Source organism: Anopheles gambiae, chromosome X, assembly GCF_943734735.2.
Source record: "Anopheles gambiae chromosome X, idAnoGambNW_F1_1, whole genome shotgun sequence".
Lineage (NCBI taxonomy): Eukaryota > Metazoa > Arthropoda > Insecta > Diptera > Culicidae > Anopheles > Anopheles gambiae.
Window position 1 is genome coordinate 805,476 of NC_064600.1, and position 11,154 is coordinate 816,629.

The 11,154-nt window shown below is 55.3% G+C and overlaps 1 protein-coding gene across 1 annotated transcript; it reads right to left on the reverse strand.

The window, feature by feature from the left end:
* Positions 1–264: 264 nt before the first annotated feature.
* Positions 265–10,336, reverse strand: LOC5666808 (uncharacterized). The gene is made up of 5 exons (XM_061663030.1): positions 9,922–10,336; positions 5,508–9,854; positions 3,067–3,227; positions 1,725–2,998; positions 265–1,623 (listed from the first exon to the last, which is right to left on the reverse strand). Exons 2-5 carry the CDS (start codon positions 9,653–9,655, stop codon positions 1,048–1,050), a joined length of 6,159 nt encoding a protein of 2,052 aa, XP_061519014.1. The 5' UTR covers positions 9,656–9,854; positions 9,922–10,336; the 3' UTR covers positions 265–1,047.
* Between the last annotated feature and the right edge of the window lie 818 nt (positions 10,337–11,154).

Consider the following 11,154-nt stretch of genomic DNA (forward strand, 5'->3'; position numbering starts at 1 on the left):
TGTCCGCGTAGGACGTTACGCCAAATAGAAGAAGAAGAAGAAGAAGAAGAAGAAGAAGAAGAAGAAGAAGAAGAAGAAGAAGAAGTCTTAACAAGCAAATAAGTGATATTTTGCTCTCGGAACAATACCATCATTGTAAGAGAAGGAAAGCAACTATGTCTACCCGTATCTGCAACACTTCCACAGTGCACAATTGCTTTGCCACAGCGATGTCATCACGAATGCGATTATTTGTTATGGTGAAGAAAGGATACGCAACGCAACTTTTCATTTAAATTTGCAATTTATGTTTTACGAGAGACTTTGCTAATCCTACTGACCGCTGACCAGCTTGATACGCATCGCATTGGGCAGCCGTGGTCTCATGCTGTACTTAACTTCAATGCACTGTGTAATATTACCACGCATACCTGAATTCGACATATAGTAGACTCTAATCCTAAACGCATTCACTACCAGCCAACACTGCTTAACCAGCGCTGGCTCGCAAATAGAAACGCTCTATAATTTAGCATATCGGTTGTTTCTGTTTTGTTTGTTGGTTTCTTTTTTTTTTTTTGATTAACTAGTTGGCGTGCAGTAAGCGGTAAGCTCGCAGTAGAAAATTATAAATTAAATAAAACATTAGCGGAATATCATATGCGCGCGAAGACGCGGTAACTTAACGTCGATTGTAGATCATGAGGATGTTTGTTGGCTTTTAAGGGTAAATCAATTCTTACTAACAGCTCGTGGCGTGGCGTTCCTGCTTGCGTGCAGAGGGCATGCCGAAACGTTGTAACTATTTGTTTTGCTTCAATAGGGAATAGGAATAGAGGCAAAAGTTCATTCATTCATCCACTGGATGGCATTGGACGCGCGGAATAAAATCGATCAAACGGACTAGAATATTGGTTCCCATCAAGTAATGATTATTGCAAGAATTCCATAAGCTAAGCTGATAATATGTAATGCAGTAAACTACTACCACTAGGTGAGCGTTGGTTTGCTGTCAGCGACACGATTCGAAGGCCGCCACAACGGGCCGTGGCCGTGCGCATCGCCCGCTTACTTGTGCAGCACGGAGCGGGAAGACTCTTTCCCCAGCGCGGTACGCTTTGGAGGGGGAATGCGGCTCACCCTGGCCGGCAGCGGCTTGGCGTCGGCCCGCTCCTTCAGCCCCCTCGGCAGCGGTATCTTCGATTCGCCCAGTTTGCCTGCCCCGCCCGCGGATAGTCTGCGCTCCGGGCCGGCCGCCGGTGCCGGATCGGTTAGCACCTTCGGCACGTGCACCGAGAGCGTCGGTTCTTCCAGCACGAACGTGCCCTGGCGCACCAGCGTGACGGTGGTTGGTTTGGCAGCCGGTTTGCTTACAGCAACTGCTGCTACTGCTGCCTCGGCAGGCGCCTTTTTGACGGGCTTCGGCGTCACCCGCGGGCCGTTCACCGAAGCGAACCGTTTCGGCGACGGCCGATGGGTGGGACTGCTCGTGGCGGAGCTGGCCTTGGGTCGGCCGGTGACGATTGGCGCCGCTGGACGGCCCCGTGCCACCTTCGCCACGCTCTCGACGACCGGTTTCGCAATCTTCGCGCGGGCTGGATCCTTCTTGGGGCTTTTTGGCTCCGGATGTTTGTTAGTTTTCCCCTAAAAAAAAAACGAAACATTTCCCTCATTAGTAGAATATCGCAACGATGAAGGATGTGTGTGTGTGTCACTATTTTTCTATCTCTCTCTCTCGCTTTTACCTTCAAATCTTCCAATCGCGTTTTATTGTTGGTCGCGTGCATGGTGAGCTGCTTTTTCGGTGTGCCGTTCGTCATCGCCACCGGTCTACCACCCGCTGTGGCCGTCTGCTCGCTGATCGGTGCCAGACAATCGGCGTTCAGCGTGCTCACCACCGCTTCATGGCGCGGCACGGGCTGCATCGACATCTGGTACAAAATCGACGGTGGTTCCACGCTGTCCAGATTGCCCTCCGCGTCCACCAGCTCCAGTTGCGACTCGTCCTGCAGCATGGGTTCCAGCTTGAGGGCGGAGTCGCAATAAACGCTCGTCACCTTCTCGCCGATCTTGAACTGTATGCCCGCCGGCTCGACCGCAACCAGCTCGTCGTCCGCTTCGGGACCGTCCGGCACCGGGTTGGCGGCCCGCACGTGCCACTCCTCCACCTGCGCCACCAGCTCCTGGGTGAGCCGCTCGACCGACTGGAGCATCCGTTCCGGGTCCTTGTGCTTCGCGCACGTTCCCCCGTCACGCTCGTCCTGCCGCATCGTGCCGTTCCCTGCCCGCACTACCTCACACCCAATCGGGACTGTGCGGGCGGAAGGTGTGGTCGGTTCCGCCGCCGCTGCCGGCTGCCCTTGGGCCCCGGCCCCGGTGGTCGTGGCCGCGGGAAGGGCCCCCCCGATGCTGCCGGCCGTGCTCGACGGCGACGACGGCCGCCGGCTGGGCCGGATGGTGGTGTCGGTGCTGCCGGACGTATCCGGTTGCGAATGGCCCGCCGGCGACTGTTTCGCCCCAGCGCTGGCTGGCCGGCCCGATGGTGAACGGTTTGCTCTGTTTCCTACGCCTGGCGATACTTCGAAGGCACCGACATCCTTCGACATCGCAGGCGTAGTTTGCACGTTTTTTGGATGCGAAGACGACTGCTTCGGCAGGGTGGCGGCGGTGGCGGCGGGCACGTGCGTACGCTGCAGTCCGTGCGGCCCCAGGGGCCACTGGTGCTCGTCCCCGTCCTGTTGGGTCGCCGGTGGTGCCGGCCCGTCGTCCCGCAGCCTCCCACCGTGCGCCGACGGCGGTCGCATGCCCTTCTGGATGCACTCCACCAGCAGCTGGTAGTCTTCCTCCTGCTCCGACTCGTCGTCATCGTCGTCGTCGTGGTCGTGGTTGGTGCGCCGGTGTCGCGGTGGCGAATCCCAACCGCCCGCTGACGGTCGATTGCGTACCGCCATCAGCTCATCGCGAGCTCCACCCCCAAACATGTCCGTGTCGGGCTGCCTCGCTGAACCGGTCTGGTCCCCTGCAGGTAAGAGCGGAGCGTTAGCGAAACGGCACGGAGGAGGACGTTCCCTTCGTTCGCCTACTTACCACGCACTTGCTGACCTTTGCCCGTGATTCCCGCCGCGATCGCTTCGTCCAGCAGATGTTCGTCCGTTTCGGATTCGACCGACGGTGAGCTGACGACGGCAATTTCGCGCTTTTTCGGGAAACCCTCCTTCACCAGCGAATCTATTAGCTTGCGATCCATGCTGTTGGAGGAGAGAATAACAGTTGGTACGGATTGGTTAGAGCAGCGTTCTACAAAATGATGATAGTTTTATCTCATTGTATGCTGTGGTACACTCAATGTTCGTCTGTCTCGGTCCGCGTCCTGCATCAAACTTGCTTTATCATGTCGTCCCTTTATAGTGATGGTCCTTCATCCCGTCCCCTGTTCCATGTTGTAATCCCATCCGGATTGATCTAATCCGATCTTCTTTGCACCGCTAATCTTTCGGCCAGAGCATGGATTACGTTCGACGAAATCCGTTTCGGCGCCCAGTACAAAATGAATTATGTTCATTTAAACATACATTTATACCCTCCAGATTCAAGTGTTCACATACAAAATACAGCATGTCTTTGCTTACCCATATGTGTCACTTCTCCGTTTATATCAAGCACTTGAAATCTTGCCGGAGCTTCTATGGCCGCGGGGCCATGGGGATTCTCAACGCTCATTTTCTCAAGCACTCATGAGTGCTTTTGAGAAAACCTCGTTCTCAGCGTTTGTCGAATCGGAACAAAATCGGTTTTGAGAATCTTTGAGAAAGTTGACGATGTAGCGATCGGCTAACTGAAATATGAGTAATTGTGCTATTTGTTTTTCGATAATCTCTTTGGAAAATGTATTCAATATTTATAATTGAAAAAGTTAAAAAAATGCGATCAAAAACATATTTTCTATTTAAAGCTCCAAATAAAACTTGAGTGGCTTTATCAGTTTCTCAGAGTGAGAAAAACTGACGACGGCCACGGGCTTGAGTCTGAGAACAAGTTTTGAGTGCTTGAGAAACTTAAATGAGTGCTTGAGAACGTTTTCTCAGCTTGAGAAAGCCCCGTGGCCATGGGGATTCTCAGCGCTCATTTTCTCAAGCACTCATGAGTGCTTTTGAGAAATCCTCGTTCTCAGCATTTGTCGAATCGGAACAAAATCGGTTTTGAGAATCTTTGAGAATCTTTAAGAAAGTTGACGATGTAGCGATCGGCTAACTGAAATATGAGTAATTGTGCTATTTGTTTTTCGATAATCTCTTTGGAAAATGTATTCAATATTTATAATTGAAAAAGTTAAAAAAATGCGATCAAAAACATATTTTCTATTTAAAGCTCCAAATAAAACTTGAGTGGCTTTATCAGTTTCTCAGAGTGAGAAAAACTGACGACGGCCACGGGCTTGAGTCTGAGAACAAGTTTTGAGTGCTTGAGAAACTTAAATGAGTGCTTGAGAACGTTTTCTCAGCTTGAGAAAGCCCCGTGGCCATGGGGATTCTCAGCGCTCATTTTCTCAAGCACTCATGAGTGCTTTTGAGAAATCCTCGTTCTCAGCGTTTGTCGAATCGGAACAAAATCGGTTTTGAGAATCTTTGAGAATCTTTAAGAAAGTTGACGATGTAGCGATCGGCTAACTGAAATATGAGTAATTGTGCTATTTGTTTTTCGATAATCTCTTTGGAAAATGTATTCAATATTTATAATTGAAAAAGTTAAAAAAATGCGATCAAAAACATATTTTCTATTTAAAGCTCCAAATAAAACTTGAGTGGCTTTATCAGTTTCTCAGAGTGAGAAAAACTGACGACGGCCACGGGCTTGAGTCTGAGAACAAGTTTTGAGTGCTTGAGAAAGTTAAATGAGTGCTTGAGAATGTTTTCTCAGCTTGAGAAAGCCCCGTGGCCCCGCGGCCGAACAAAATCGGTTTTGAGAATCTTTGAGAATATTTGAGAAAGTTGACGATGCAGCGATCGGCTAACTGAAATATGGAGAATTGTGCTATTTGTTTATCGGAAATCACTTTGGAAAATGTATTCAATGTTTATAATTGAAAACGTTAAAAAAATATGCGATTAAAAACTGTTTTTCTATTTAAAGCTCTAAATAAAGCTTGAGTGTCTATATCAGTTTCTCAGAGTGAGAAAAACTGACGACGGCCACGGGCTTGAGTCTGAGAACATGTTTTGAGTGCTTGAGAAACTTAAATGAGGGCTTGAGAACGTTTTCTCGGCTTGAGAAAGCCCCGTGGCCCCGCGGCCTGAGAATGTTTTCTCAGCTTGAGAAAGCCCCGTGGCCCCGCGGCCTTACGTTATCTTAGTGGATCAAAAGCAATGAAAATAAAACATTACAAAATAAAAAACAATAGTAAATATTTACGAAATATTGACGGAACATCAAGACAACTTCTGGGTGGCATATCACAGCACAACATCACAAAGAAGAATCATCGGAAGAGCTCCACAAGTCGACAACGAGTTAGACATTAAAAAACCAACCTTTCGAGCGACTTGTCGCGCATCGGTGTCGCCATCGTGTCGGACGCCATCGTCAGGTCGGACAGGGCGGACACGGTGGAGAAGTTGCACGGGCTGTCCTCGATGTAGTACGGGTTGAGCTCGTCATTCGCGGGCGCCGCCAGCAGCGGATGGCTGTGATTGGTGCGCATCATCTTGAACGGGTGCTCCTTCAGCACCGGCCCGCCCGGCGGCAGCAGCGGATGCAGCGGCTGCTTCGGCTTCGGCATGCCGCTCAGGATGCACTCCTCCAGCAGCCGGTCGTTGTTGTCCGAGTCGAGGTTCGAGCTGTCGTCCGAATCGTGCCCCCCGTCCGCGTTGCCGTCGTACTGGCGCTGCATTGTGGCGATCGTCGGGAAGGAACTGTTCTGCTGGTGCTGCTGGTGCTTGGCGGCACTGCGGGCCACCACGCTGCTCATGCCGATGCTGATGCAGGACGCGAGCAGCTCGTCGTCCTCGCCGCCGCCCCCGTCCGAGTCGCCGTCCGAGGCGTGCCCTTCGTCGTGGGTCGGGACGATCGTGGCGCCATTGGAGTTGCCCGCCGTCCCGTTCAGCATGCAGCCGAGCAGCACCACATCGGCCGGGTTCGGCAGCACCGGCGGCTGGGAAGCAATTGTCACCACTCCACCACCACCGCCGCCGCCGCCGCCGCCGCCTCCCTCCAGCTGCTGCTGCGCCTCGTCCCTGTGCCGCTCGTCCTTCTCCTCCAGCAGGCTCAGGTTGCTCAGGCTGGTGGCGCACGAGAACTGGGCCGGCGTGTGCTCGACGTTAAACTTGCTGACCGTGTCGGCGAACGCGCCCACCCCATCACCACGCACACCGGCACCAACGCCGTCACCGACTCCTCCACCACCTCCGCCACCGCCACCGCCGTCGTCGGGTGGGGAAGTTTTCGGCAGCATCGGGCGCTTCGTCTGCGGGTGCGGCGAGTGCGGTATCGTTTGCGTCGGCGAGTCGGGCAGCTCGGACGGCGACATGACGCCGGACGCCATCCGGCTGAACTCGCTCACGATCGAGCTCTTGTCGTCGGTGCAGGCCGGTTCCGCGCTGGACAGCGAGCCCATCGAGCTGGTGCGCGAAAACATGAGCGGCGTCTCGTCCGCGCCCGTGTTGAGAAAGGATACGGACTTGCCGAGCGTGCCGGGCATGGTGGCGGTCGGGTCCACCAGCACTACCGATGCCGCCGTCGGTGACTTTACCAGCGGTTGCGGTTGCTGCTGCTGTTGCTGCTGCTGATGCTGCTGCTGCTGCTGCTGCTGCTGCTGCTGCTGCGGCGATTGCGGATGTTCCTGCTTCGCCTCGTCCGCCTTCTCTTGCTGCTGCAGCACGCCGCCGTCGCTCTCCTCCTGCAGGTCGATGATGCTGAGCGACGTCTCGCGACTAAAGTCCGGCGTGCCTTCCTCGCAGTAGTTGAACGGTTTGTCCGGCGTGTTGCAGCCCAGATCATCGCCGGCGGGCAGCGCCCGCTCGATCGGTATCGGGTTCGACTTGCGCACCGGGCCCCGCGCGTCGCCCTTCGCTGCGTCGCCCTCCAACACCACCACGACTGTCGCCGTCGCTTGCTCCGTCGCGCCCGGCTCCAGCTCCGTCTGCTTCGCCCGCAGATCGCTCATCGACGTCGCGCTGGAGATGATCTGGGGCGTTCCCTCGGTGTAGTAGCACTTGACCGAATCCTCCGGCATCAGCACGTTCACGGCCGGGTCGGTCGCGCCGGCCGCCCGATGCCGAAACGCCTCCGCCGCCCCTGCCGCCTCCTTCTCCTGCTCCTCCACCTCCACCACCTCCTGCACCTCCTCCTCCGAGTCGGACTGGTTTTCGGCGTACCGCAGCGAGTAGTCCGTCAGCTGGTCGATGTCCGTCTCCTGGTAGTCGTACGAGTGCTGGTGCAGCCGCTCCTCCGTCAGCCCGTAGTTGATGGGCGTTTCCGGCTCCGGGTCCGGGTCGGGCGAGGACGCCACGTCCCCCACCGCCGTGCCGTGGTGCTCCTCGCCCGGGCCGGCCGGTTCGGCTTGCTTGCGGTAGAACGCGCAGCCCAGCTCCTGCTCCATGGCGCGCTGCTTGCGCACGTTCAGGCCCGGCAAGCCGCCCTTGGCCGGCAGCTGCTCGCCGCCCTTCCCATTCCAGGCCGCCTCCGGGTGTGGTTCGTGCAGGGTGCCGGCCGGCACCGCCGTCACCACCGCTGGCCTTTGCTGCTGCTGCTGCTGCTGCTGCTGCTGCAAATTCTTCAGCGCCAACCGCGACCCGTTCGAGATGATGCTGTGCTTGCTGTAGATGAGCGAGCGCAGCATCGGGACTGCGCCGTGCTCGCGCAGAAACCGCTGATCCTGCTCGTTTTCGCTCGACAGGTTGCCGAGCGTGCCGCACGCATTGCTCACCACCGTCAGGCTGGGCGATTTGAGCTGATCGAGCAGCAGCTTCAGCCCGTGCTTGTCGCGCAGCACGCGCCGATACTGCTCGCACTGCGCCACGTGGCTGGACACGTTGCGCAGTATGCCGCCCGCGTTCTCCACGATGCTCCACGTCTTGCTCGGCGCCTCGTACGACAGCAGATCGATCAGGAACTCGAGCGCACCGGGCACCTCGCACACCTTCGCCCGGTTCTGGGCGCAGTGGTTCGACAGGTTCCACAGCGCGGACAGGATCGATTTGAGCGTGTTCTCGACGGTGCAGCGCATCGCCGCCTCCATCAGCAGCGTCACCGTTTCGATCTCGACCAGCGTCTGGCGGGTGATGGTGTCCGCCCGCCAGGACAGATTGCGCAGCACGGACGCGGTCACCTGCACCAGCTCGGTGCAGCCGAGCTGCGACACGAGCGCCCGCATAAAGTCGCGGTTCGCGCACAGCAGCGCCTTGTTGTTGCCCTGCCCGAACGTGAGGTTCGTCAGCACCATGCTGGCGTACCGGCGCATCTCCACGCACTTGAGCGCGTCGGGCGCACCGCTCCCGTGCGCCTGGTGGTCCAGCTGGATGAGCGACGCGATCGTTTGCAGCGCCCCGAACTGGCACATCGCGTGCCGGTGCTCCTCGTCGTAGCTGATCTTCGCCAGCGTACCGATCGCCTGTATCGGGTGGCGCTCCGGGTCCGTGCCCGGGACCGCCGGTGCCTCCCTAGCTTCCGCCACGATCGGTACGCTCCGCTCCTGCTCCTCCTCCTCGTCCTGCGCTGCGTCCTCCTGCTCCTTTGCCGGCTGCTCCTTCGCCTCGGCCGGTCGGTCGCGTCCGGTTTGCTCCTTCAGCAGGTCGGTGTAGTCGATCAGCTGGTCGATCAGCCGCAGCACCTTCAGCTCGCGCCGGGCCGACCCTTCGTCCAGGTTGCAGCGCACCACGTTTACCAGCGCGTGCCGCGCGTTCCGGCGCGCCACCTCGTTCGGCTCGTTGTGGATGATGTGCACCAGCAGCGGCACGCAGCCGGACCGGCGCAGGGCCGAACACTTTTCCTCGTTGCGCGACAGCTCGAGAAACTTGCACGACATCTCGAGCACGTTGGTCGAGCCGAGCATCGACAGCAGGGAGTACACGCACTCCATCTTCGGGCCGACCTCGCCCAGCTCCCCCCGGCTCAGGGAGTGCGGCTGTGGCGGTTGCTGCTGCTGCGGCTGTCGCCGTGGCGACATCGCCCCGATCGGCCGCTCCTTCATCGGCCAGGTACTGCCAACGCGCGCCCCATTCACCCCGGCCGGTTGCTTCTTGCCCGGCAACATGTTCAGTGTGCCGGCCGTTGCCGTCGGCACATCGTACGACACGTTCATCAGCGGTATGGCGGCCACGTCCGGTGCGCTCGACCGCTGGAACAGCAGCGACTGCTCGCACACCAGCGGCGCCACCGGGCGGGCCAAACGCTGCCCGCCCTCTTCCTCCTCGTCCTGCTCCTCCACCTCCAGCGGGTCCTCGGGCTGCAGCTGCTCCTGCTCCACGTCCAGCTCACGCTTCCGGTCGCCGGCCACCTCCTTCCTCACCCCATTCCAGTAGCGGTGGTGCGGCTCGACCAGCAGCTCGGCCGGCGGTTTGTTGTCGTAGTCGAGAAAGTGCGGCTTCCGGGACACGGCCAGCTCGTCCAGCTCGAAATCATCGTCCAGCGACGAGTCCGGCTTCCCGAGCGAACCGAAGCTTTCCTCCGTTGGTTTCGGCATCCCTGCGCGGGTACCAATCTTCGCCCTTTTTTCTTGCCAATCGTCCAATCCGTCCTCTATATCGGTGCGTTCCTTCGGGTTTTCGTGCTCGTTCTCTCTCTCGCTCCCTCTCTTTTTGGCTCGGCTCTGGCTACACTCAGCGGTGCGAGGGTGTGTACACTTTTTACCCCTTTCAATTCCTTTTATCCGTCGTTGGTGGCTAGAACAACAAAATTGAACGTTGAAGTTGATCCGATATCTCCTTCACCCGCCGCCTCTCTGCCTACCACCGTTCCTGCTGGCCATTTTCGGCAACGGCAACGGCTGGTGAATGTTGCTGCAATCCGTTTTTCTGCACAGTTAGTACAACCGCAACGCTGCAGCCACATCTCGACGCCCAGCACTTCACGGCAATGCCGCCATTTGGGCCAATAATATCCTTTTTGTTCTGCTCTTTTTGGCTTCTTTTTTTTAAACACGCAACAAAACACAAAAAACACACACACACTGCACCACGAACCAAGCTTGGAACCACTTTTTCCTCAACTGTTGGGTTTTCCTTGGTTGGCTTTTCTTTTCCTGGTCACTAGCGAGATTTTTCCACAGCGCTCCTTGCAACACGCATCCTGCCCAACCTCGCCTGCCTGCCTCCCCGTAGAGACTGCAGTCGTTCTGAACGCCCGAGACTGACAGCTTATTCCGAACGGTTCGAGAAGAACGAACGAACGAAAGCGGTTGTCGCTATTTCACTTGTACGGATTTCTTGTACGAATGAACGGGGAATGAAAGAACGAGAATGGCATGTGCTAGGCCGCTTAATGCCTTATAAAACGAAAGAAAACACTGTCACTCCATTTTGAAATCTATCCTTCAAACAGGGTTTGACAGATAGATGCCAGTCGGAAAATCTGAATTCTTCATGCTCATTTCCGATTTGCGCCCGAGTTGATATTTTCTGTGAACGTCGATAGAGCGAAATAACAAAAAAATGCGAAACAACGAATGATTCTTTCGGATAACGCCAAGAAAATCAATAAATTCAATGATAAATGTAAAAGACGACAGAACAATTAATTTGCCTCATTACACATACGAGAGGCATTTTTGTGCCAAAGTTTTAATCGGACAGATAAATTCCAATCGAGAAATGACAGTATTTTCCTCCGTCTAATAAGGCCTTTATTGAAATAAAGTAAACGACTGCTCACATGCTAACTCAAAACACTGTGATACAAGTTAGCACATTTTCCTTTTTTTTTGTTGTTGTTGCTTCCAATTGTATCCACTCAACATTTAATTAAAAATAGAAAATAGACAAAAATCTCAAATAACTCCAAACTGTACCGCAAACGTGTATTGTTCCTGAATTTAAAAAAAATTAAAATGTGCCTACAGATTCGAATAACGGTATTAGAGGGTGCGCATTGCTGGAATAAAATCGTAAAACCAATTTTGCTCTACGTGGCTAAAATAAACACAAACTAAAATAAAGCCCGTTTCTTCTTCGATTTCGTCACTCG

Bases quoted from the DNA above. Each gene is read 5' to 3' on its own strand.
- LOC5666808 (XM_061663030.1), bottom strand. From the start codon at position 9,655: ATGCCGAAACCAACGGAGGAAAGCTTCGGTTCGCTCGGGAAGCCGGAC. The intron at 3,228-5,507 runs GTTGGTTTTTTA...CTCCTCCAACAG, and splicing joins CGCGACAAGTCGCTCGAAAG to CATGGATCGCAAGCTAATAG. The intron at 1,624-1,724 runs GTAAAAGCGAGA...TTTTTTTTTTAG, and splicing joins CGCGATTGGAAGATTTGAAG to GGGAAAACTAACAAACATCC.